We start from the raw sequence: 11,531 nt of genomic DNA on the forward strand, positions 1-11,531 counted from the left end.
TAATTTTCCTTTTGTGGAGAAATTTGGTAATTGTACATTTATACATCATTATGTGTGATTTTACTACAAAGTAGAGAAGTTAACTAATATGGGCTGATAAGCTTAGGTTGATGACCAAGATTGAACGTAATTAAAGACCCATTTTGTAATAGCCCTACCTGGATGTTTAAACAGTGCATTTAGAAAGTATATGGGATGGGCTGGGAGTTTGGTTTAGTAGTAGAGTGCTTGCCTAGCATGGATGAAGACCTGGGTTTGATTCCTCAGTACCACATACACAGAAAAAGCCAGAAATGGTGGTGTTGCTCAAGTGGTAGAGCTCTAGCCTTGAGGAAACCCAAGGACAGTGCTCAGACCCTGAGTTCAAGCCCCAGTACTGGCAAAAAAAAAAAAAAAAGTATATGGGAAGCTGGACATATGTGTATACCTGTAATCCTAGGAGGCTGAGATAAGAAGATCTCAGTCTGGGCAGAAAAGTCTTATGATACTATTATCTCTAATTAACTAGGAAAATAAATAAAAGCTAGAAGTGGCAGTGTGGGCTCAAGTGGTAGAACTCCAGCCTCGAGTGAAAAAGCTAAGGGATAGCAACCATCTGAGCCCTGAGTTCAAACCCCAGCTCAGGCACAGAAAGATGGGGGAAAGGGGATTTTCACTCTCCAGTCAGTCTCCTGCATTCCATAGGTGAAAGCAGCATGGATATTTGAGACTTCCCAGGAAGTCCTGCTAGACCAGCACTTGGAAAACATTTTCCATAAAGGACTGGATAGTAAATATGTTGACTTCATATTATTTTGCCCTATTGTGGCCACTACTCTGCACTTACATAATATACATCCATACATAGTATACAAGTCTAACCATGCTTCAGTAAAACTTGATGTATACTGAGATAGAAATTTCAGATGACTTTCATGTGTCGTGAAAGCTTTTAGCCATTTCATATTTAAAAATGTAAATATCACAGGGGTGGGGCAAGTAAGCCACCCAGACAGCTGGCCAACTTGACCCAACGTTCAGCAGTCAGGCTTTCCACAGTTGATGGATGGGCCAGACTTGGTAACAGCCACTTTCCATGGCTTCAAATTTCTGGTTTCTCAAACATCTTCCATGTTTGAACTTCAGCTTGAGAAGTTAGTGGGGGAAGGTATTTTACTGTAATTGCTGCTTATCACTAGGAATTGTACTGCGTACTAATTTATAATTCATTGAATTCTTGTGGGACCTGAACTCTGGCTGAAGGCTAACGCTCTGTCACTTTGAGCCACAGCACCACTTTCGGTTTTTGAGTTGTTAATTGGAAGTAAGAGTCTCACAGGGGTCTCTGTCCAGGCTGGCTTGGAACCTTGACCTTCAGATCTCGGCCTACCGAGTGGCTAAAATTACAGGCGTGAGCCACCAGCGCCGGCACTTTCTGAACTCTTGCTGTGGCCCTCACCAGCGCCTCCAGGGTTGCAGACCCTGAGCCCGGGTGGCAGGCAGCAAGGGTGGCACGGGCCAGCCCGGAGCCCCGGGGTAGGGATTGCGGGCCGGTAGGGAGAGTCTGGCTGTTCTGTAGCCATGTTTGCTGTTACTCTGCACTGGCGGGGAGGTCGAGGCTCTGTCTCCAATTCAAGGACCTGGCTGTCCCATCCCGTAGGCCGCGGCCCCATCCATTCCCCCTCCCTCCCTCCCCGCCACTCGTTCCAGTCGCTGTCCTGTGCGCTGGGGCGCTGGCGCAGACCGTGGTGCTCCAGGCTGGAGAGGAGAGGGGCGAGAGCGGGTGGCGGGGCCTCACAGCTCAAGCCAAAAAAGAAAAGCCAGCCAAGCGGTCCGCGGGGCGGGGCGGGGCGAGGCGGGGCGGGCCGGGGCGGGCCGGGCTCTTCGCGGGCAGCCCGGGGCGGCCCCGGGCGTCATGGCGCGCGCGCTTGCGGCTTTGCGCTTCCTTCTCGGCGGCTTCTTCGCGCTCACCGGGGCGGCCAAACTCTCGCAGCTCTCTTCTCCGGTGTCCGAGCGAATGGTGAGCGGCGCGGGCGGGCGGGAGGGGACCCGGCGGCGTGCACTCGGACTGGCTACCCCGTCCAGTCCCCTCGGGCCGCCTGTCGCGGGGTCCGACCGCGCCGCCGGAGCTGAGAACCGTGTCCGCCGGCCCGGGACCTTCCGAGGAGAGATCCTGGAGGTCTCTGCTGCTTTCCCACTTCCCCAGGCGGAGGACATCGAACGTGACCCTGGCCAAGCATGGGGTCCCGGGGCAAGTTAAGAGCCCAAGGAAAAGTCCTTGGGAATCTTTGGAGGGAAAGTAATTGAAAATGATCCCCTTTCCCGTTCTTGTAAGCCTGGCAAGGGCCTGTTTGGTAACACGTAGGGGGGAAGAAGGGTAGGTAAAACCCTGAGGGTGGCGCATAATTTGCCAAAAGTTTCACATCTAGTCCGGAAGCAGAACCTAAACTACATCCTCCTAACTCAGGAGCCTGAAAGAGGCTAGTTGGTGACAACCAGCCTCCTCTCTGCCCCCCTCTCTGCCCCTCTCTTCTGTGCCAGATATTCCCTCCAGACAGAGTAGCCTGAAAAAGAAAGCAATGGTTGCACAAAGGAAAAAACCTGGAGTTCTCAAAGCCTTGGCCGTAGATGGGACAGCTCATGCCTGGCTCTTTCATCCTGGGACTTGGAGAGGTCTTGTGAGAAAATCAGGCCATGCTTGCCCCACCCCAGCCCCCCCTCTGCACGGTTTCCTGACTCCAAAGCTCAGCCCAAGAATGGAACCATTTTATGTCAGGCCTGGACCTAATCTAGCGGTATACTTCGTTGGAGGAGTCAGATATCAGCCCCAGGTGACTCAGGGCAACACGTCTTTGGTCCGTGTTGCTGATTGGCATTCTCCACCATTCCTGTAGAAAGCCCTGTTTGTACAGTTCACTGAGGTGTTTCCGTTGAAGCTGTTCGGCTACCAGCCAGATCCCGTGAACTATCAAACAACTGTCGGCTGGCTGGAACTTCTGGCTGGGTTGCTGCTGATCCTGGGCCCACAGATGCTGCAAGAGATCAGTAACTTCATCTTGACACTGCTCATGATGGGTAAGAGAGCCAACTAGCCTTGGAAATTCGGATCTTCTGGGGGAAGATGATGGAAAGATCTGGCTCTCTCTTCTCTGTCCTGGAACACTTCCTGCTTTGCTGCAACTTCTATGAGCTTCAGGACTGGGGAATTTAATATCCAGCACTGACTCAGGTTAAACTTACTTTCTCCCATATCACTTCTTTGACTGTATGCTATTCTATTGTGAGGATGTTTTGTAACCTCAAAGCCCCTACTCGTTCTGCCACAAGCTCACTTCTGGGAGCAGCAGCTGCCACTTGACTTGCACACCTGGCAGTTAGGAGTGGTGAGTAGAGAAAACAGAGCTTCTCTAGAAGGGCTTCTTCTAAAAGCTTTGCCCACAGAACTGTGCAGATGCACAAGGACAGCTACTGCTTAAAAAGCCAGACATGGGTCATCTTTGTGTGCGTGTGTGTGTGTGTGTGTGTGCGCGTGTGTGTTTGCATGTGCGTGTGCATGCCAGTATTGGGGCTTGAACTCAGTGCCTGGACACTGTCCCTTAGTTTTTCACTCAAGGCTAGTCTGAGTCAAAGCTCCACTTCCCACATTTCTAGTGGTTAATTGGAGAGAAGAGTCTCAGGAACTTTATTACCTGGGCTCGCTTTGAACCATGATCCTCAGATCTCAGCCTCTGGAGTAGGATATAGATATGTGCCATCAGCGTTTACCTTGGATCATTTGCACAACTATAGCCTTGCCTCTTTTCTGTTTTTTTTTGTTTTTGTTTTTTTTTTCTCTAGTGGGTCATGGGGCTTGAACTCTGGGCCTAGGCTCTGTCTCTGAGCTCAGCTGAAGGCTACTGCCCTACCCCTGGAACCACAGCCCCACTTCCCGTTTTCTAGTGAGTAATTGAAGATAAGAGTCTCAAGGTCTTTAGTTCCCAGGCTGGCTTTGAACCATGATCCTCAGATCTCAGCCTCCTGAGTAGCTAGGATTACAGGTATGAGCTACCACTCCTGGTAGTATTTTTTTTAAGTGGTCGTGGGACTTGAACTCTGGGCCTGGGCCCTTCCTGAGTTCTTCAGCTCAAGGCTAGCACTCAGCCACTTGAGCCACAGCATCACTTCTCTTTTCTGGTATTTTTTTCCACTTTTAGAACTTTCTTTATTTTTCAGATATTTACCACACTTCCACTACCAGTCTTGTGCCTGCTTGTGCCAATATGATATAAGGAGAAGCGTTGGAGAGAATTTGTTCCCAAATCTTCATCCACCCACCTGAACCCCTACTATTTGACTGGATTATTTCAGTTTCTTTCTTCTCACTTGTAAAATGCTTTTAATACAATTGGTCCTATTTTCTTTAGGAGTCCAGAAAGGAGAGCAGCTTATTTGGGGGGAGGGTGGTTAGTGGAAGGGGTGAGCCTGGGGTGGCTCAGTCCAGGATGGAATCTCCTGGGTGCCCCTCAGGGACCTCATGTTGCATTCCAGGGGCTATCTTCACTTTGGCATCTCTGAAAGAATCACTGAACACCTGCATCCCAGCCATTGTCTGTCTGGGGCTTCTGCTGCTGCTGGACATCTGCCAGTCCTTAACCCAAACAAAGAAGATGGTCAGCTACTCAAGGAAGAAGACTCCCATGCATTCAGGGCACCTTGGAAGACTCTTCAAGCCATGTAGCTACCAATGCTGAACCGTGGTGAAACACGCAGTCTACTACATTCCTACATGCAGGGTCATTCAGTCTTGATCTACCTGGCCCTGATTTGCTTTTTTTTTTTTTTTTGTGGGTCACTGGGCTTGAACTCTGGGCCTGAACACTGTTCCTGAGCTCTTCAGTTTCAGTTCAAGGCTACCTCCCTACCCCTTGAGCCACAGTGCCACTGTTTTTTGTTTGTTTGTTTGCGAGCTCTGGGGCTTGAACTCAGGGCCTGGGCACTGTCCCTGGGCTTCTTTTGCTCAAGGCTAGCACTCTACCACTTGAACCACAGTGCTACTTCTGGAATTTTCTCTTTATGTGGTCCTGAGGAATCAAACCCAGGGTGTGATGCATGCTAGGTAGCACTCTATCACTAAGCTATATTCCTAGTCCATTCCTAGCTTTTTTGGATGCAATTGTAAATCTAATCATAACTCAACTTGATGTACTCACTTTCCATTCTCTGAAAATGAGGGTGCTGGTTCAGGAAGCATGCATATTTCTAAGGCTTTATGTACATGTTCAGAATTTTCTAGGCCAACTATTGCAGTATTTACATTTCTGCTTCTGCCTGTGTTCTGAACCACATGATTCCTTCTCATTGCTCACAAAGATGCCAAGGCTGCAAATGTGGAAGCGCTCCTGCCTCTTCTTTCTCACAGCTTAACAGCAAAAACTCTGGAGCTCAGGCCCTCCTCTGTCTCCAGCTGTATCTGTCTGAGTTTGGTCTTTACCCCCACCGTCCTGGTCGTCCTTTTTGCCTCCAATGTTCCCTCCCAGCAAGGACAGAAGAAGAGGGGACAGAGTTGGGATCAAGTAAGATGGAGGTCTCTGTGGCTTCTTCCCTCCAAGGGTGACCTGGGTCTTGGCAACTGCAGCCCCTTGTGATGACCTGCCTCTCTTCCCCATGGTACCCAAAGTCTATATCTTAGTGCTGGGAGTGGGGCCCTCTGCCCACCTGTGTTTGTCTGTGGTAGCAGACTCCTGGGCCAGGCCTTACATCTCTGCTCAACCTGGCCCTGACTGTCCCTAGGGGGCCCAGAGGTGGCTCTTCCTGGAGCTCATCAGGCTGGCCATGCCTCATGTGCTATGCTCAGGTTCAGTCTTAGAGTGCTACTTGTCTTTTCCCTCTGCCTGGTGCCCAACCAAGTGCTGACAGTGCACTGTGTGACTGGGCAGAAGGGCATGGTGGGCCGGGATGCCACCTCCATGCACCATGTGACACACCCTCAGCCTGTACTGCTGAGCTGGCATAGCTGGCCCCGCTCACCCATGGTTCTCCCTTCTTCAAACAGGCCTCTACCAGGACTACTGCATGCTGAGCTACTCCCCACCTCCCCAATCCCTTGCCCTCCTTGAATGTTTCTTCCTTCTGCCATCTTCTAGGTGGTTTAGGAGTAAAAAAAGCTGTTTGGATGAAGTCCAACTTTTCCAGTGACCCCATACTAGCTATGCAACAAAGGCGTGTTGGGCAGAGATAGAACACTCTTTGTGACCTTTATATTCCAGAGACTTGTACCAGCTTTTGGATTTAAGAAATATGCAGTTGTCTTTTAAACCTCTTGCAAAGAAAAAGGAAATCCTCAAAGACCTATATGACCTACAATACAAGGCTTTGGTTTCCCATGGGGTCTTATTCTCCACCAGCCCTGCCGCTATAATTGCAGGTGCCTTCTCCATCCTTGCAGTATGCCAGCTTCTTATCCTTTGGATCTTTGGCCCAAAATAATCTTTCTCTGACCTTCAGTAAGTTGGTTTGTGTGTGTGTGTGTGTGTGTGTGTGTGTGTGTGTGTTGGTGGTGGTACAGGGGGTTTGAACTTAGGACTTGGGTACTGATCCTTGGCTTTTCTTGCTCAAGGCTAGCACTCTTCCACTCAAGCCACAGCTCCATTGCTGGCTTTTTGATGGTTTATTGGAGGTGAGAACCTTCAGGACTTTCCTTCCTATGTTGCCTTTAAACCTCAGTCCTCAGATCTGAGCCTCCTGAGTAGCTGGGATTACAGGTGTGAGCCATAAGCACCTGGCTTGAGAAGGTTTTCTTGACTACCAAAACATCTCAACGTTCCCCACCCTCCATAACTAGATCCCATCTGATTGCTTCTTTATTGTTCTTTTCTCAGTTTCAACCAAACATTAACTGAATAATGTTTTTTCCTTTCTCTCTTGTCCGAATATATTTACACTAATCCATAAGAAATTGCCATTTTTGTAAGGCCTCCAATGATTGAATATTGGCAATTCTATTTTCATGTAATTCAGCTTAATAAACTGTGTGCTTACCTTGATCTCTGCAGTATCTCCCTAAGCGTGGTACTATGCCTTGCATGCAGAAAGAGTTCACAGATTCAGATGAATGACTGAAACCTGAACATCTTTAGTTTAAAACTTTCATCATTGTTTAAAACTTGCCAGTAGCCAGGTGTCAGTAGCACATGCCTACAATTTTGGCTATTCAGGAGGTTGAGATCTCAGAACTGAGGCTCGAATCCAGTCCAGACAGGAAAGTCCTTGAGACTCTTATTTTCTAATTAACTACCAAAAAGCCAGAAGTGGAGCTGTGGTTCATATGATAGAACTCCAGCCTTGAGAAAAAAAGCTAAGGCACAGTGGCCAGGCTCTGAGTTCAAGCCCTAGTACCCAGCACAAAACAACCCCCAAACTCTAATGTACTCAGACATCTCAGTCTCTAATAACTTTTCTTTCTTTCTTTCTTTCTTTCTTTCTTTCTTTCTTTCTTTCTTTCTTTCTTTCTTTCTTTCTTTCTTTTTTTTTTGCTGGTCCTGGGGCATGAACTCAAGGCCTGAGTGCTATCTTTGGGCTTTCTCAAGCCTAGAGCTCTACCACTTGAGCCACACCACCACCACTTGCTTTTTCTGTGTACGTGGTACCAAGGAATCGAGCCCAGGTTTTCATGCATGTTCAGCTAGCACTCTACCACTAGACCAAACTCCCAGCCCTGTAATAACTTCAAGTGTTGCTTGGATTCTCCAAGCTTGTCTGCATGCATTCCCCTTTGGCCTTGTTGATTGCTTCCTTCTGCTGTTACTGGATGCTGCAACTCTGCCATCACTTTGCACTGTGCCAAGAAGATTCCTGTGCCAAGGCTTGGTGGTAACCAAGCTGGATCAGGATCCTGTCATTCACTAGGACAAGATTGGTTAGACTTGCTGCCTTCAGCTTCAACTGATCTGAGGCTTTCGTGGGGGTAGATCTTTGCCAATGGCCCTGCCTGCTGGGGCTTTCCTTTCTCTGTGGGAGCCGTTTCCTCTTGCTTCTCAGCATTTTCATTAGGAGGGGTGCGTCCTAAGCAAAACTGCTAAAGGAATTGAAGCTAGGCAAGTGGCAGCAGCAGTATGTCCAGACTGCCAAGTCGGCTGGTCAGGCAGTGTTCATCCATCAGTCAGCCTGTCTCACTAACCTTCAGGCCCTTTCGCTGAGTTTGTCTCCCAATGATAAATTTGGTAAATTCTTTCTTTTCATTTTGATAAATTGCTTTTCATGGATCTTTTTAGTCATTCTTCAACTGTTTTATGTTTTTAAAGTAACATGTGTACATGTGTTCATGAAAGTAAATTCACAGCAGCAAAGACAAATTGAAAATAAAAGTTATCCAAAGGGAATCATTGCTTATACTTTTTTTTTTGGTGTGTGTATATGTATTTTTCCAGATTCATTCTTTCTTTCTCTTTCTTTCTTTCTTTCTTTCTTTCTTTCTTTCTTTCTTTCTTTCTTTCTTTTCTTTCTTTCTTTCTTGGCAGTCCTGGGGCTTGAACTCAGGGCCTGGGTACTGTTCCTGTGCTTCTTTTGCTCAAGGCTAGCATGCTACCACTTGAGCCATAGAACCACTTTGGGCTTTTTCTGTTCATGTGCTACTGAGGAATCAAACCCAGGACTTAATGTGAACTAGGCAAGCACTCTACCACTAAGCCACATTCCCAGCCCCATCCCCTTCCAGATATTTTCTATTCTAGTCCAAATATATGGATACTCAATTTTCATAAAAACTCCTCTTTGGCAATTTGCTGTTCCTTATTTATCTTACACATATTTCCCTATCAGAACACATAGACCTTCCTCATTCTTTTATTAGACACAGTATTTTATTCACTCAGCTTCCAGCAATAGCTGGGCATATGTTGCCATTATTTTATTGTTATAAACAGCACTGCAATCCATATTCCTGTCCACAAACCTTTGTAAATCTGTAGAATAATTTCCTGGCAATGAAATTGCTGTATCAAAGACTATATGTATAATTAAATGACATCACCAAATTGCCTCCCCAAAAGACTGAACCAATTATACCCCTTCCCAATAACAAGTCACTTCCTATTTACCACACCCTCACCAGCACTGGGCAATATTATCTGCATCTTTTGTGTGTGTGTGTGCGTGTGTGTGCCAGTACTGGGGCTTGAACTCAGAGCCTCGATGCTGTGCTTTAGTTTTTTTTTTTTTTTTTTTTTCTGCTCAGAGCTAGTGCCCTACCATTTGAGACACAGCTCCACTTCCGGCTTTATGGTGGTTAACTGGAGATGCAGAGTCTCATGGACTTTTGCTGCTTGGGCTGGCTTTGAGTATGATCCTCAGATCTCAGATTCCTGAGTAGCTAGGATTACAGGTGTAAGCCACTGTCACCTGAATCTGGACTAATATTGGTGACTGGGTTAATCAGATTTCTTTATTGTAACAAATACCTGGGGGCTAGGATGCAGTCTAGTGGTAGATCACTTTCCTAGCATGTGCAAGCCTCTGGGTTTGACCTCCAGCACTGTAAAAACAAGAGCAAAGCAAAACAGAGCCCCAAACACTGGAGATAATCTACTTATGAAAATAAAGTATTTAATGTATTTATTATTTAACAACTTGTAGGTCAGTGTATTGAAGTAGTTGATTCAGGCATCGGTGATGGTGACAATAGCATCTATTGCTGGCTCCATTTCGATGGAAGGAGTCTGTCTTGCAGTCTCAAAAAGACCTTGTAAATCAATGAGTGCTTGTGGATTCTCATCTGGGATTAATCCTATATATTTTTTTTTTTAACCAGTCCGGGGGCTTGAACTCGGGGTCTGGGCACTGTCACTGAGCTTTCTCAAGGCTAGTGCTCTACTGCTTAAGCCACAGCACCACTTCTGGCTTTTTCTGTGTATGTGGTACTGAGGAATCAAGTCCAGGACTTCATGCATGCTAGGCAAGCCCTCTACCACTAGGCCACACTCCTGGCCAATCCCATGTCTTAGAACCTTCCCTACAAGGTGGTTTTCTGGTAGTGATTCTCACAGTTTTGGTTGGCGGCATAATGGTTCCTTCAAGTTGACATTCTTTTCCTTTGTGCCTCTGGGTTAGGTCAATACCCACATCCACAGGTTTGACTTGCCTCTGGTCAGATTGCTCCCTGTTCAGATTCACTGGATTGCCACCTCTTTGCTCCACAGGTGTTTTTCTGGTATCTTAAAAAACCTGTAGCTCAGGTGTGGCTTCCAAACTGATTTGTTCCCTTGGAGTGTAAATATCAATGAACAGGAGCAGAAGGAGCTCAGCTGTACCTCCAACTGTATCTCTCCAAAATCGAAACAATTGTTTTGCCTTGCAGATTTGGAGATTTCAGCCCATGACTGATTGAGCCCTTTGCTTTGGAGCCTGTAGTCATGCAACCGGGAAGACTTCATGGCAGAGCAAAACTGCTCACCTATGGCCAAGAAACAGAAGAAAGGAAGAGCAAGGCTCTATCATATCCAATTACCCTTCCATTAGGCCTCCCCTCTCAAGGGAAGTTATCACCACTTTTTGTTACCTGAATCCACTTAGAAACGTTTATTTTGACTCGGTCCTTGACTGGGTAGATTCATTGCTTTGGGGTCTTTGGTAAGGCAAACACAAGGGCGGGGAGCACATAACTGAGTAATGTTCTTTACTTGTGTCCAGTTCAAGAGAGAAGGGGGAAGGAAGAGGGAAAGGGAAAGTGAGCGGGAGAGGGGAGGAGAGAAAGAGGGAAGGAGGGAGAGAGAGTCCCATAAGGCCTTTGAGGCCTTACCCCAGTGACTTAAATCTTTCTATAGGCTCCACCTCCCAGTAGCATTTAACGTAAAACCAACCTTTGGGAGCTATTCCAGATGCAAACCATCATCTCCTCCCTGTGGATCAAATCTTTAACATCTGGGCCTTTGTGAGGTATTTAACATCCAAACCCTAGCAATGACCAGATCCTCTACATATAACTGAAGATAGCTGTACCCTAACGGTGAGCACACTAAATTTCTTTTCATTTTTTTTTCTAGAAGATTTATCAGTCTCCTTGATAACTATTTGGAATCTGGTACAAGCAGGAATAGCGAGACAAATCACCTGTTCTCTCATACCAGCCAATTTCTTGGTTGTTGGGAGTTTTAAATAAGAGCCCCAAAGCATACTAGTAGACTTACAATAACTGTTAGTTGTCTTACTCTTGCTTGAGAATCAAGCTGGTTCATCTCATATATAACTCACCAGAAGCTCAGCCCAAGGCCAGGAGATAGCACAGGCCTTTAACATCATGAAAACATGTGCTATGGTTGAATAAATTGCTCAGCCCTGGAGGCCATGCAAGGCTGGGTCTTTGAGAAATGACCTAGTATCTACACCAGGGCCAGCTATAGCTCCCGAGGCTAAATTTGATTCTATCCAAATTTAAAAAAAATGATTCCTGTTGGCGCCATCCATCTTTGCAATTCTATATTATCATGCTTTTGATGTAACTTTTCCTCTAGCAAAGCTGTCAGTTTCCTTTGGGAAATACATTCTGTGTCTGACCTGGGGAAAAAGAACCTGAGAGTCCA

At 46.7% G+C, this 11,531-nt stretch overlaps 1 protein-coding gene across 1 annotated transcript; it reads left to right on the forward strand.

The window, feature by feature from the left end:
• Positions 1-1,894: 1,894 nt before the first annotated feature.
• Tmem35b (transmembrane protein 35B) lies at positions 1,895-10,546 on the forward strand. Its single transcript, XM_090333811.1, has 3 exons — positions 1,895-1,999; positions 2,874-3,054; positions 10,310-10,546. The coding sequence occupies exons 1-3, from the start codon at positions 1,895-1,897 to the stop codon at positions 10,333-10,335; spliced, it is 312 nt and encodes a 103-aa protein (XP_090189937.1). The 3' UTR covers positions 10,336-10,546.
• The last annotated feature ends 985 nt before the right edge of the window (positions 10,547-11,531 follow it).

Source organism: Megascapheus bottae, chromosome 6 (assembly GCF_031878675.1).
Source record: "Megascapheus bottae isolate mThoBot1 chromosome 6, mThoBot2.hap1, whole genome shotgun sequence".
NCBI lineage: Eukaryota > Metazoa > Chordata > Mammalia > Rodentia > Geomyidae > Megascapheus > Megascapheus bottae.